At 40.6% G+C, this 13,067-nt stretch overlaps 1 protein-coding gene across 1 annotated transcript in view; it reads left to right on the forward strand.

Annotated features, from left to right (window-relative positions):
- Positions 1-2,129: 2,129 nt before the first annotated feature.
- ENPP2 (ectonucleotide pyrophosphatase/phosphodiesterase 2) overlaps positions 2,130-13,067 on the forward strand; it is a 189,612-nt gene continuing 178,674 nt past the window's right edge. The window contains exon 1 of the mRNA XM_036739570.1: positions 2,130-2,263. Within this exon, the coding sequence (XP_036595465.1) occupies positions 2,243-2,263 (21 nt within the window). The 5' untranslated portion in view covers positions 2,130-2,242. The remainder of the gene's footprint in view (positions 2,264-13,067) is intronic.

Here is a 13,067-nt window from a genome sequence, read left to right on the forward strand (position 1 = left end):
TTGAGGCAAACTACTTCCTGACCCTTGGCCTCAGTTTCCTCATCCTTGAAAGAGAGGAGTGGGACTGCACGGTTTCTAAAGTCATTTCCATCTCAGTCCTTTGTTGGCAGGAACTTGTCGATAGAGGGAAAGGTATGATGCACTTGGAAGAGTGCTGGTTTGGAGTCAGAGAACCTGAGTTTAAGTCCCCAGCTGGGCCACATACTATCGTGTGAAATTATTTGGTGAAGTTATTTAATATCAGTTTCCTGTGCTATATCAGGGTTTTTAATGTGGGCCCACAAACTTGTTTTTTGTTTTTGTTGAGTAGTTTCAATTGTATCAGACTCTTCATGACCCAACTTGGGGTTTCCTTGACAAAGATACTGCAGCGATTTTCCATTTCTTTCTCCTGCTCATTTTACAGATGAGGAAACTGAGGCAAACAGGGTAAAGTGACTTGCCCAGGGTCAAACAGATAGTAAGTATCTAAGGCTGGATTTGAACTCAGGTCCTTCTGATTCCAGGTCTGGGCTGTATCCATTGCACCACCTAGCTGCCCCTAAACTTGTTTTAAAAATACATTTATAAGAGTGTTTCAATATAATTGATTTCCTTTGAAGTTCTATGTATTTTATTTTATGCATTTAAACTCAGTAGTCCGAGAAAGGGTCTACTGACTTCATCAGACTGCCAAAGTGGTCCACAATGAAAAAAAAAAGATTAGGGATCCCTACATTAGATGATTTCCTAAGGCAGCTGGAGGTGAAGTAGATGGAGCTCTGGGCCTGGAGTCAGGAAGACCTGAGTTCAGATCCCACTTCAGACGCTTACTAGTTGTGTGACCCTGGCTAAGTCACTTAACCTCTGTTTGCCTCAGTTTCCTTAACTGTAAAATGGAGATAATAATAGCACCTATCTCCCAAGGTTGTTGTAAAGATCCAATCAAATGATATTTGTAAAAAAATGCTAATCACAGTGCCTGGTACACAGTAGGTGCCATATAAATGCTTATTCCCCCTCTCCACTCAGGCTCCTTCAATATAATCCATTTTCATTTCAATAATAGCAAGAAGGCAAGTAGGTAATTAGATTAAATTTAAATATAAATTCTTCCCAACACTCACTTGTATTGGTTTTAGCTGGTATTCCTTTGTGTTAGGGTATTATTACAGTGTGTTTGTTTGTTGTGTTCTTTAGTACAACATTCCAGAAGGTGTCATTGGGCACCTATGTAAAACCCAAGTACACTCAACTCAATAAACATTTATTGTTGTTAAATTGTGCCTCACTCTCTGTGAACCCATTTGAGGTTTTCTTGGCAAAAATACTTGCCATTTCCTTCTCAAGTTCATTTTACAGATGAGGAAACTGAGTCAAATAGAGTTAAGTGGCTTGCCCAATGTCACACAGCTACTAAGTGTCTGAGGCCACGTTTGAACTCTGTAAGATGAGTCTTTCCTGTTCCAAGCCCAGTACTCTATCTACCGAACCATGTAGCCACCCCCAGGCATTTATCAGGCAACTACTATATGCCAGGCGCTGAGCTAGGGGCTTGGAATACAAAGGCAAACATGAAAACTGCCCACGCCTTTAAGGAGTTTACTTTCCACAGGGGAAACAACATGTACAGAGATTAGCAAATGCAAAATATATACAAAGTAAAAATCTTCGGTGAACCTGTGGTTAGCATGAATATGAGCCAGTGGAAGAACCATATTAACTACACACCAGGTCTATCCTACAAAAATCCTTTCAGACACAAGGGAAAATAACCTGAAAGTTGGGATTGGGTGGGTGGGGGGAGCGGTAGGGGAAATGGCAGAGATCACAGAGATCTTCCTTAAGAGATTATGTGGTGAAAAATTAACTTGACCCTGTTGGGGGGGGCGGCGGGTAGTGGTGCAGATGACTTAGACGACAGGCCCGTCTTCGGTGATCTGACACTTTCCTTCCATCCAGTCCTTGTAGTCAAAGGTCATGTGTATGCCTGTAAGACACTATCTGGTAAAAGCAGCTCCTTTGTTCAAAGGCCATCTTCCAATTGAATCATTGTCCCCAAGGACAGCTGCCCCCTGACTTCATCTGCATTGGAGAAATCTCAAAAGCAAACGACATAGTGCAAACAAGACCAGCCGGCTCTTCGCACTTGGGGCACAACTCCATCAGCTGTCCTGGATCCTCAGGGACAAGATCTCTCCCAGCTGCCCCCACTGACCCTCCCGAGCTCTCCGGAAAAAAGACAGAAAGCATCGGTGGCAGCATGAGCGCTAAAGACCAACCGGTACGGTAGGAGACTGCCTCTCCCTCCCCTCCTTCTGTTGTGCAAGCGGCATCTGTGAACTGCTCTTAGGTCAGGAAGGAAAGTTGGAGGGGAAGCAAAGTAACAATTTCCCCCAATACCCCTCCCTATTAAGATGAAGCGGTTCTGAAGACAGTAATCTGGGAAGCTCCGAGAAGCCCCAGAAGCAGAACCCAGCTCCTTGCAAGTTGTATTTGCCAAACAGCATTTTGGTTTGGAAATTGAGTGTTTCATTTCTTGAAAAGGAGAAGATAATCTATCCAGCGATTGTGTAACGTGCAGCTGAGTGGTGCGTTCTTCTTTGGAAGGCTGTTTGCCTTTTGAGTTAGTAGGAAAAGGGAGTGCAAGCTGGTTTCTAGGCATTCACATCCTGAATTTTGTTATTCATTGTGTCATTCAAGGGACAGGCTTTACTTTACATTTATTAACTGTTGAATCTATCATTTTGTGCAGATGGTGGGCAGTCTTGGAGCAATCTATTTCAGGGATGAGTTCTTGGAACACAAGCGTGTTAATTTCCTGTGCATTTCAGACAGTCCTTCTCCCTTTCCTTGCTTCTTAGAGTGAGAGCAGAGAGGTGGTGATTATCATTTATAGGAGGGGTTCTTAACCTCTTTTGAGACATGGATTCCTTTGGTAGTCTGGATCCCTTCTCAGAATAATATTTTTTTTAAATGCATAAAATACATAGGTTTACAAAGGAAGCCAAGTCCACGGAAGTAAAGATGCATTTTTTTTTCTCATCCAAGTTCATGGATCCCCTCAAATCTCTCTGTGGGTATGGACCTCAGGTTAAGAACACTTGATCTATAGATGAGAAGGAGCACATTTCTAACTCTAATAGAAAGTCTTTTGTACTTGTTTTTCTTTTATGTCCCCATCTTTTCCCCCTGCCCCCTTGATTTATGCTTTTGAATTGGTGTACCCAATAGCCCTAGAAAAAAAAAAAAACGTGGTTGACTCACTTGGTCTCTAAACAGATTATCTATCCTTTTGATCTTTAATTGCTCATTATTAATACAAACAGGCCTGTTTGGGAAGTACTGTGAGGAAATATCATTGCCTTTGGCTTGGAAGCCTCCTGGAGGGGTCTCACTGTTTCCCTAATTACCTTGCTTGGGAATGGTGTTCCTTTTAGCAGGAAGTAGAATAGTTTCTTGTTTAACTAGACAATCAGAGGAGGGGAAAACGAAAACCTATGCATTTGTTGATTGGCAGGCCAGAGACTGGAAGAGCTAAATGCTCAACAAGGCATTTTTTTTTGTATAATAAAGCACAAACAGATTTGCATTAAAAAAAGAAGTACAACTACCATAAAATATTCTGCACCTAGAGTTCACCTCTTCAGGGAATTTGAGATGATAAGAAAAAGAACTTTTTCACATCTGTAGGTTTCCTTTTCAGCCCATGCACAGGCTTTGACTCTTCAAAAAATTTCGATTACTTCTGTTCTGGGCTTCTGTGAATTGTGGCATTTCCTTGTATGTTGTCTTTGGGAAAGAGAAGAGGTTGTGAATTCCTTTGCCCTTCAGACTTTGCACAGACAATTCCCATCACTCATGTAAAGTGACTCACTGACTCTCTAGCTCCCTCTTGCTACACAAGTCCATAGGAGAAGAGGCTTCTTTGAAATCATCCTTGATCTTCAATAGTGTGAGTGTAGAGGAGAAAGGTATTCCTCTGGTCTACTGAGAAAAGAAGGATGAAGGATGAAGAAGACAAATAGGAAGAAGTAGAGAGGTAGGCAGTTTGCCATGGATAAATGAGTCAGTCAATTGGGGAAGATAAATAGAAAACAATGGAATCAAGGGATTTCGAAAGTTTATTTTAGTCCCCTTTGCTCTATCTTTGGGGAGTTGCGGGGAGTCAACATATTGTTTTCATTTTCTTTCTAAAACGTTGGTGGGTGTCCAATATTTTAAAAGAGAATGACTGTTCAGGTCTTTTATAAAGGTTGTAGATAGGATTTGATTTATTTTTTCTTAATTTGTATTAAGAAGGTAACTATCAGTGAGTAAAGGTGTGTCTGAAAAGACAAATGCATGAAATGTTGTAGAAACAGAGGATATTTGAACCAGAAGAAAACTTAGAGATTGTCTAGTCTGATCTAGTTTTCCTTGGCTCCCGAGGGCGGGACTAAGAACAATGGTTGCCCAGAAGCAAAGTTAGGTTTGATATAAGGAAAAATTGCCTTTTTGGTTGGACATATAATTTTATCAAATTAAGAAACTACTGAGGAGAAAATTCCTCTATCAATGTGAATAGGAACGTTTTCTGCAACTTATGGTCTTAGAAAGCTGTCAGGGGCATCTAGTAGTTCTATGACTTGCTCAAGGTCATAGAGTCCATATGGCGCAAGATGTGGGACTTGAATCCTAGTCTTTCTAAAGCCAGTTGTCTTTCTACTGTAATTAGAATTTTCTGAGAATAAAAGGATCAGCCTTTGGAGGTTGAGGTTTCCCTTGCATTGGAGGTCTTTGAGCAGAAGCTAGACAACCATTTATCAAGGATATTGGAGAACAGTTGGATAAAGGACTGTTAGATTAAACAACCTCTTAGGTCTCTACTAGCTCTGAAATCGTGTGAACCCCATTATTTTATGGATAAGCTAATAGACTGAGACCTTAGCCGACTTGCTCAAAGTCATATATAATTAGCAAGTAGCCGAATCAAAACTAGAACTCGGGCCTAAGAATCCAAAGCTAAACCATACAACCTCCTTGCCTTGTGTATATGCCTTTAATCACTGGGAATACAAATATAAGAGTGAGATAGTCCCTACTTTCAGGTGCATGCATGCTAATAGGGAGGAACAACATATCCAGGGGAATGAGTGGTGGACAGGAAAAGGAGTTAGGAGTGTTGGTCTTGGGAGTCACAGGCATGGGGGGACAGGGGTTAGAAAGCAGTGACAGGGGAGATGATAAGATGGCCATGGAGAGGATGGCTAGATGGGATGGGAAACATGGTTTGATCTGGGGCTGGAGCTATATGGTGGGCTAGGTTAGTTTCTACTTATTCACCAGTCAGGACAGTTCAGCCCCAGAGTGTGTTTCAAAGCTGGGGGACTGGAGACATGGTTTCTGAAGGTCCAGCCTGGAGTGTACTGTTCCACATATAGAGAAGCAGGGCAACAGTAAGGCAGATGGCGAAGTGGCCTGAGATGGATGGTTGAATCTGATGGAAAGCATTCCAGGGAGTCTTCTTCTGCACCTACCCCAAGCAAAAGTAATCTCTTCTTCCTATGAATTCATTCTTTACCAGGAGCAACATCCAGGCTAGACAAAGTTTGTTCTTTTGTTTGTGTGTCTCTCCACCTGCTCTTAGAATTTATTTCCTTACTCTTCACCTCTAGGGTTGGCTCTACAATGGGTTACCATGCCAGAAAAATTCATCGCTTAGTGGCCAATCTTCTGGAGATGAACAGAACATGTGAAGGGAGAGGTGGAGAGCTAGCTGTATGGGAAAATGATTTACTTTTCTGAATCTGATTTCATGCAAGACTAGCATATTTAAACTCTACTAAATGGTTGCGGTATCTGGGTCTGGTGACCTCTGCCGGGGTACATCTAAGGGAATCAGGAAGGGCTTGAAGGTGTTCTCAAGGACACAGCCATTGCTGACCTTGGGAAAAGCTCACCACTGCTCAGACATTGGTATTTGCTATGCTTTAAGAATTCCATCAGCATGAAGTATAATACACTGTGAGAGATTCTCTCCAGGGACGTAGAGAACACTGGGCAACACAAACACACTGGGAAATCTAGCTTACTCCCCCACATACTCTATGATTCAGCAACACCAGCATTCTTGCTATTCTGGGCACATGACATTCTGTTTCTCTCCCTTTTCACTGGTTATCCCCCATGCTTGGGAATGCTCTTTTTTCACCTCCTTTTCACTGGCATTCTTCCAGATGCAGCTCAAATCCCATCTCTGCAGGGGACCTTTCCCATTCTCCCTTTCTTCCCACACCAATCCTCGTGCCTTCCCTCTGAAGAATACCTTCTATTTACCCTGCATATCTCTTGTATATATATAGTTATTTGCATGTTATCTCCCCCATTAGAATGTGAGCCCCTTACGGGCAGGGATTGTATTTCTAACTCTTTGTATCATCAGTGTTTAGCACTGTGTCTGGCACATAGTTAGGGCTCAATAAATACTTGTCGATTAAATGAAGCGACCAGCCTCCTACACAGCTGCTCTTCTCTGCTTCTATCTCTCTTCAATCTCTGTTGAAAATATAGTTAGGAACCCTGCATCATGACCCAAAGACCTGTACTACCTCAGCTTGTATAGGCTTGTCACTATAGAAAGCCTGAGAGAGGAGGAAAGGCTAGTGTCCTTGTTAAGGTTATTGACAACAGTCATTGCCTGCCTGTTCCACAGAACGGTTACTCAGTATTCCTGTTTGGGGGGGGACCTATGGTAACATTTTGGAGAAGAGTGCACATTTTGTATGTAACTGATTTAATACTGTGGTGGACTGCAGCAAATGTAAGGGATGAGAGAATCCAGATGCTATTGGCTGTCTTCCATTCTTATAAAGTTAAGGCTTTGGATTTAGAAATGAGAAAAAAGTGGATGATAGGACATGTATGTAGCAGAAGCAGCGATGACAATCTTCCTCTTTATTACATCTTACCATAACTTTTGGTCTTCCCATTTTTACACTCAAATTCTAAGAACCAAGAATTTTTTCAACCTTATGTTTTTATGAAATATTTAGGACTTTTAATTTAAGTCAACAAATATTTATTGAATGTCTATTATGTACAAAGTACTGGAATTACAAGGGATAGCAGGTAGGGACTGGACTCTTAATTTCATTGGGGAACTCTCAGATATAGAAACTTCTTCTCCAACGAAGGTCAGCATGGTCTGCAACTTAACATTTAGAGTGGTAGTGAATTACTTTGAAGGTTAAGTGGCTTGCCCAGAGTCACACATCCAGCATGGTTCAGAGACTACACTTAAACCTAGGTCTTCCTGAGCTTTGAGAACAGCTCACTGTTGGACATTATTGACCAAACAAAAACCATTGCTATGCCAGATTGCCTCTCAAATAACTCTATTTATCTGCCTTGAGATGAAACCATAGATTGAGGTAAACAACAACGTATGTAAGACATTTTGCAAATCTTAAAGCAATATAGAAATCTGTTTTTAAAAATTGCTTTAAAATGTTATTTGGGAAAGCATACCTCAAGCTTTTTAGAAAAATTTTTAGAGCAATGTTTGAGCCATGGAATGTAGTCACTGGGAATTATAATTATCAGGAATATTGGTAATAAAGGTTGTTTGGTCCGATGAGCATTGCTAGTGGGCTGTTGAGAAGCACTGGGTGAAAGATTTTTACTATTTCATAATGAGTCATCATGAAGATTAACCAAGGCTTGCCAACAGGACCAAGAGGCATGTGGGCAAACAAAAGACAACTCTTCTGAAGAGGCAGGAAATAAAACATTTATTTGCGTGGTCTTAGGCAAATCACTGGATCTTAAAATACTGTGCATTTAGTTTAGGTAGATTTTAGCTAAGCTTTTGTTAAAGTATCTCATACTATTTTTTGTTGGGAATATGGGAGGATGTGCATTGGGTGATAATGCTATCAGATTGATTCAGGACCGGCTAAATGGTTGACCTTAAAGAATAATTGCTAATAGTACCATGTCAACATGGCAGGATGTCTCCTATGGAGTACGCCAGGGAATCTGTTTGGTCCTTCACTATTTAACATTTTTATCAATGACTTCGATAAAACCATAGATGGTACGCTTGTCAAATTTGCAGACAATGCCAAGATGGGACAGAAGATTGTAGATGGTACACTTATCAAATTTGTGGACAATGCCAAGATGGGACAGAAGACTGTAGATGGTACACTTATCAAATTTGTGGACAATACCAAGATAGGACAGAAGGCTGTAGATGGCATGCTTATCAATTTTGCAGATGGAACTGTGATGGAACAGCCTCTACACTGCCTCAAGTCTTTCCCTCTTCCCTTAAGACCAGATCTTAAGACCATGACACTCCCCTGGTCAGTAAACTCCAGTGGCTTCCTGCTGCCTCTAGAATCAACTATGAACTTCTCTGTTTAGTATTTAAACACCTTCACAACCTGGCCCCAACCTATCTTTCTAGCTTCTTGTACTCTGCAGTCCAGCCAAACTGGCCTGCTTTCTGTTTCTCACACAAATACACTCTATCTCGCGTCTCCATACTTTTACAGGGGCCACCCCACATGCCTGGAACACACTCACTCCTCACCTCCACCAAATAGAATTCTTCTCTTTGTTCAAATGGACCTTAAACACCAATTTCTATATGAAATCTTTCCTTATTCTCCCTCAAATGTGGGTGCCCGCCCTCCCTCTCAAACCACCTTGTATTTAATTACTTTGTATTTATTCTTTTTATATTGATTCTGTATGTACATACATATAAACATATACATATGTACATACATATGTATACACATATATGTATTTATGTTTTTAGAATACAATTACTATATTAACTTTATTTGTATTGCTGGCATCTAGTATAATGCTAGGTACAGGTTAGGTGCTTAATAAATGCTTGCTGATTGATTGGCTGATTGGATGACAGAATCAGATCCAAAAGGATCTTGACAGACTAGAGCAGGGGTGGGGAACCTGAGGCCTCAAGGCCACATATGGCCCTCCAGGTCCTCAAGTGCAGCCCTTTGACTGAATCCAAACTTCAGAGAACAAAAGCCCCTTAATAAAAGGATTTGTACTGTAAAACTTGGACTCAGTCAAAAGGCCACACTTGAGGACCTAGAGGGCCACATGTGGCCTCAAGGCTGCAGGTCCCCCACCCCTGGACTAGAGCATTGAACTAAATCAAATAAGATTGAAATTCAGTAAAGATAAATGTAAAATTGTGCTTAGATACAAAAAACCCCAACAACTTTACAAGCATAATAAGATGGGATAGGCATGGCTAGATAGTTCATAGCTTCCAGGAATGGGGGGAAAGTGATAGCTACACTGTACTCTCCTAGTTACACCTCATCTGGCATATTTTGTTCAATTCTGGGTGCTACTGTTTAATAAAAACACTGATAAGCTGGAGAGTGCCTAGAGGTAGGCAAACAGAATGGTGAAGGACCCTGAGTGCAAGTTTTGGTTGAAGGAGTTAGGCATATTTAGCTTGGAGAAGAGGCCCTGATAGCTGCCTTGTAATACTGAAGAAGTATCTGTCCTGTGGAGGAGAGATTTGGCTCATTATGTTTGGTTTGAGAATGCAGTGTCAGAAGCAATGGATGGAAGCTGCAAGAGGAAGATTTGTGCTGAATGTCAGGAAGAACTTGCTGAGCACTGTTCAGAAGGGAGCTCCCTCTCCTTGGAGTTCTTTAAGGAGAGATTAGATGACCACGTGTCAGGTATGTTAGAGTGGGGATTCATTCACGTGGGGCTTGGACTAGGTGACTCTTGAATTCCCTTCTAATTCTCAAATTCTGCCATGCTGTTGGACTCAGTTTCATCATCTGGTAAATGGGGGAGGTGGGTTGGATTGTCTCAAGGGTCTCTTCAGGTCTAACATTCTCAGGTTGAGCTGAGGTCCTGCTGTCTGGTTCTGCCAGGCTTTTTCCTCCTCTGATTAGCATGGTGTTACAGCTTTGCTTATGTCTGACGGTTTAGGGAATGCTTAATACTGAGCTTAACACCACACAAACAACATTTTGTCCTTTGAAGGAAAACAGGCATTCTTATGGAATTACCCCCTGGATTCAAAACTAATAACTCCCCTGGGTGAAAGCTCTCATGACACTGTAAGAAGTGCCAGAGCTACTACTGCATAAGGTGGGTGCCAAAAAATAAGCTTAGATCACCCAGGGAGGGGGGAAATGTGGAATAATCTTTTATTTGTTCACTTTGGTTAATTCAAGTTAGCAGCATGGAAAAAAGGTTAGTGCCCCCCAATCCTCCATGTAGCTATGATGCATTAATGTCTGGGAAGTATTAATGATGGAAAAACTCACTTGTGTCCAACATATCCAAAGTTTTGTAGCTGGATTTGTCAACAAGCAGATTGTGTATTGAGAAAGCCCATTTGGTCAGTAAACAAAGCCTTTCAGTAGAGAAAATAGCCTGCATTTATAAACATAGTGGCCTAGATCAAGGGTTCTCTATAAACATTTGATAGCGATGTGCCTGGGGTAGTTGTTTTCATGTACCAGATATTTTCCGGGGGGCCACTTCCTTTAAGTGCTCCCACAAATCAGTTTCAGGGAAGGCAGGAGAAACAACAAATGGCCTGAGGAAGTTCTGCTGTACTTGAATTCGTGTCTCTTCAAGCCTGTAAGGCAGAAGATACATGATAATGATTTACCACTTAGTAGTCATTGACCATTAAAGTGAAGTCATGGGAGAAAACTTCTGAGACTGTCTAGTCAAGCTTCTTCATTTTACTGAGGTAGAGACCGAGGCCCAGAGAATTTGAAGGTCTTGCCAAAGGTCACTAAGGTGATAAGTGTCATAGCTGGTAATCAATAAATAATTATTTTGGACAAGGAACTGAAGTGATAATCAGAGGCCTGCTCTGTCATTTTTTTTAGTATCAGTGAAGAGGAGGCGAGTCTTTGCTCAAATAACACCACAAGAGGGGCATTGATAAAATGGGATGGACTGTGTGTCAGATTCAAGAACATTCTTTCAGAAGAGAAGACTGGGGATAGGTACAAAAGTGAAGTAATTACTGGCCTTGGAACCTTTTTTGTTTTATGGTCCCCTTTGCAAGACTGGTGAAGCCCCTATTCAGAATAATATTTTTAAATACATAAAATAAAATATAAAGGAAACCAATTATGTTGAAATATAATTATCAAAATATATACATTTAAAAAACCCGCTGAATTCAATGAACCCAGGTTAAGAACCATTATTTTAGAGAAAATTAGAAGCCAACTACGTCAGGCAGCCTAAAGACTGAAAACAAGGAAAAGACTCAGTGGAAAGAGTGCTCAACTGGCTGTGGAGGCAGAGGATCTGGGTTCAAATCCTGGGTGAGTCACTTAACTATTCTGGGTCTCAGTTTCACTATCTGTAAAATAAGGGGTTTGTATTAAATGCCTCCTTAGGACCCTTCCAGCTCTAGATCTATGATAGTAACCAGAGAGTTGTTGTTCAGCTATGTCCAACTTTTCATGGCCTCACTTGGGGTTTTCTTGGCAGAGATACTGGAGTGGTTTGCCATTTTCTTCTAGCTCATCTTACAGATAAAGAAACTGAGACAAACAGGGCTAATAACATGACTTGTCTAGGGTCACACATCTAGTAGGTGTTTGAGGTCAGATTTGAATTCAGGAAGATGTCTTTTTGACTGCAGGCCCAGCACTCTATCCATTAAGCCACTTAGCTGCCCTAAGGCATGTCTGAGTATACAGCATTACTAAGTTAACTGGCTCTCATATAGGCAGCCGTGTGGCACAGTAGATCGAGTACTGGACCTGGAATCCAGAAGATCTGAGTTCAAATGTGACCTCAGAGATTTACTAGCTATGTGATCTTAGAAAAGTCACATAACCTTTGTCTGCCTCAGTTTCTTCATTTGTAAAATGGGGATAATAAGAGCACCTAACTTCCAGGGTTGTTCTGAGGATTAAAAAAGATAATATTTGTAAAGTACTTTGCAAACCTTAAAGTGCCATTATAATTTATAGCCATTATTATTATTATCATGGAACTCTAGAGCTGGAAGAGACCTTCAGTATTAGGTAATTAATTAAGTAATTAATTCAGTATCACATTAGGGAACTAAAGTCCAGAAAGGTTGAATGACTTTCTTAAGTTACTCAGAAAGTTAGTGGCAGAGCTGGCATTAGAACCCAGGTCTCCTAGTTGATGGACAATGTGCTTTTTATTAGAACATACCCTCATTACTTCTAAGCACAGGAATTTTAAAATATATACATGTATACATATGTTTATATATTTGTGCATATGTGTTTTATATGTGTATATATGTTATACACACAAACATTACAAACACACATGTATTGTATATACATGTGTGTATCTATACACACACACACACATATATATACATATACTCATACACATACATAAACACATCTTTTTAAAAATTGTGTTTCCCTTTTAAATAAATTGCTAGTTTTCAATGTTGGAATTTTAAAGAGGTTTCTCTTTTCTCATTGCAGAAGTAAAACAGAGGCTTAAAAAAACAACAAAATTATACTTTCCCCCTTATGTTAATTGGAATTTGAGATCCCATTTCTTCTTTCCAACCTTGCTCCTAGATAAAACAAAAATCGGTTGACTAGCCTCTAGTTAGAACAATAATTTTCTTCTGAGTTGGCATTTGATTGGACTTCTGCTACAAGGTGTCATCATAATTGTGACATCCCCTCCACCCAACATGTCAGATCCTGAGAAAGCTCTCTTGGATCTGAGACATTTTGTGAGTTACTGTCCTCTTTTAAAAAATCCCTGATTTGTAAGCCTTTACTTATGCATTTACTTTTACTAGTCCTACCAGAGGACACATTAGTTCAAAACAAAAGACATTTCATCAAACCACATAGCAAAATATGTGAGAAGAAAGATTTCCTTCCTTCCCCCTCTTCTACTCCACTAAATTCAGCTCCATCCACACAGCAGTGCATTCTGTTATAGGTTACTATTCCATCAGTGGTGAGACATACCCATTCCGTGGAAAGAACATAGGTAATGCACATGACTAGGGAATATACATGGAGAGGAACAGATACAGGGCACATGTGTGAAAGTGT

This window comes from Trichosurus vulpecula, chromosome 1 (assembly GCF_011100635.1).
Source record: "Trichosurus vulpecula isolate mTriVul1 chromosome 1, mTriVul1.pri, whole genome shotgun sequence".
Classification (NCBI taxonomy): domain Eukaryota; kingdom Metazoa; phylum Chordata; class Mammalia; order Diprotodontia; family Phalangeridae; genus Trichosurus; species Trichosurus vulpecula.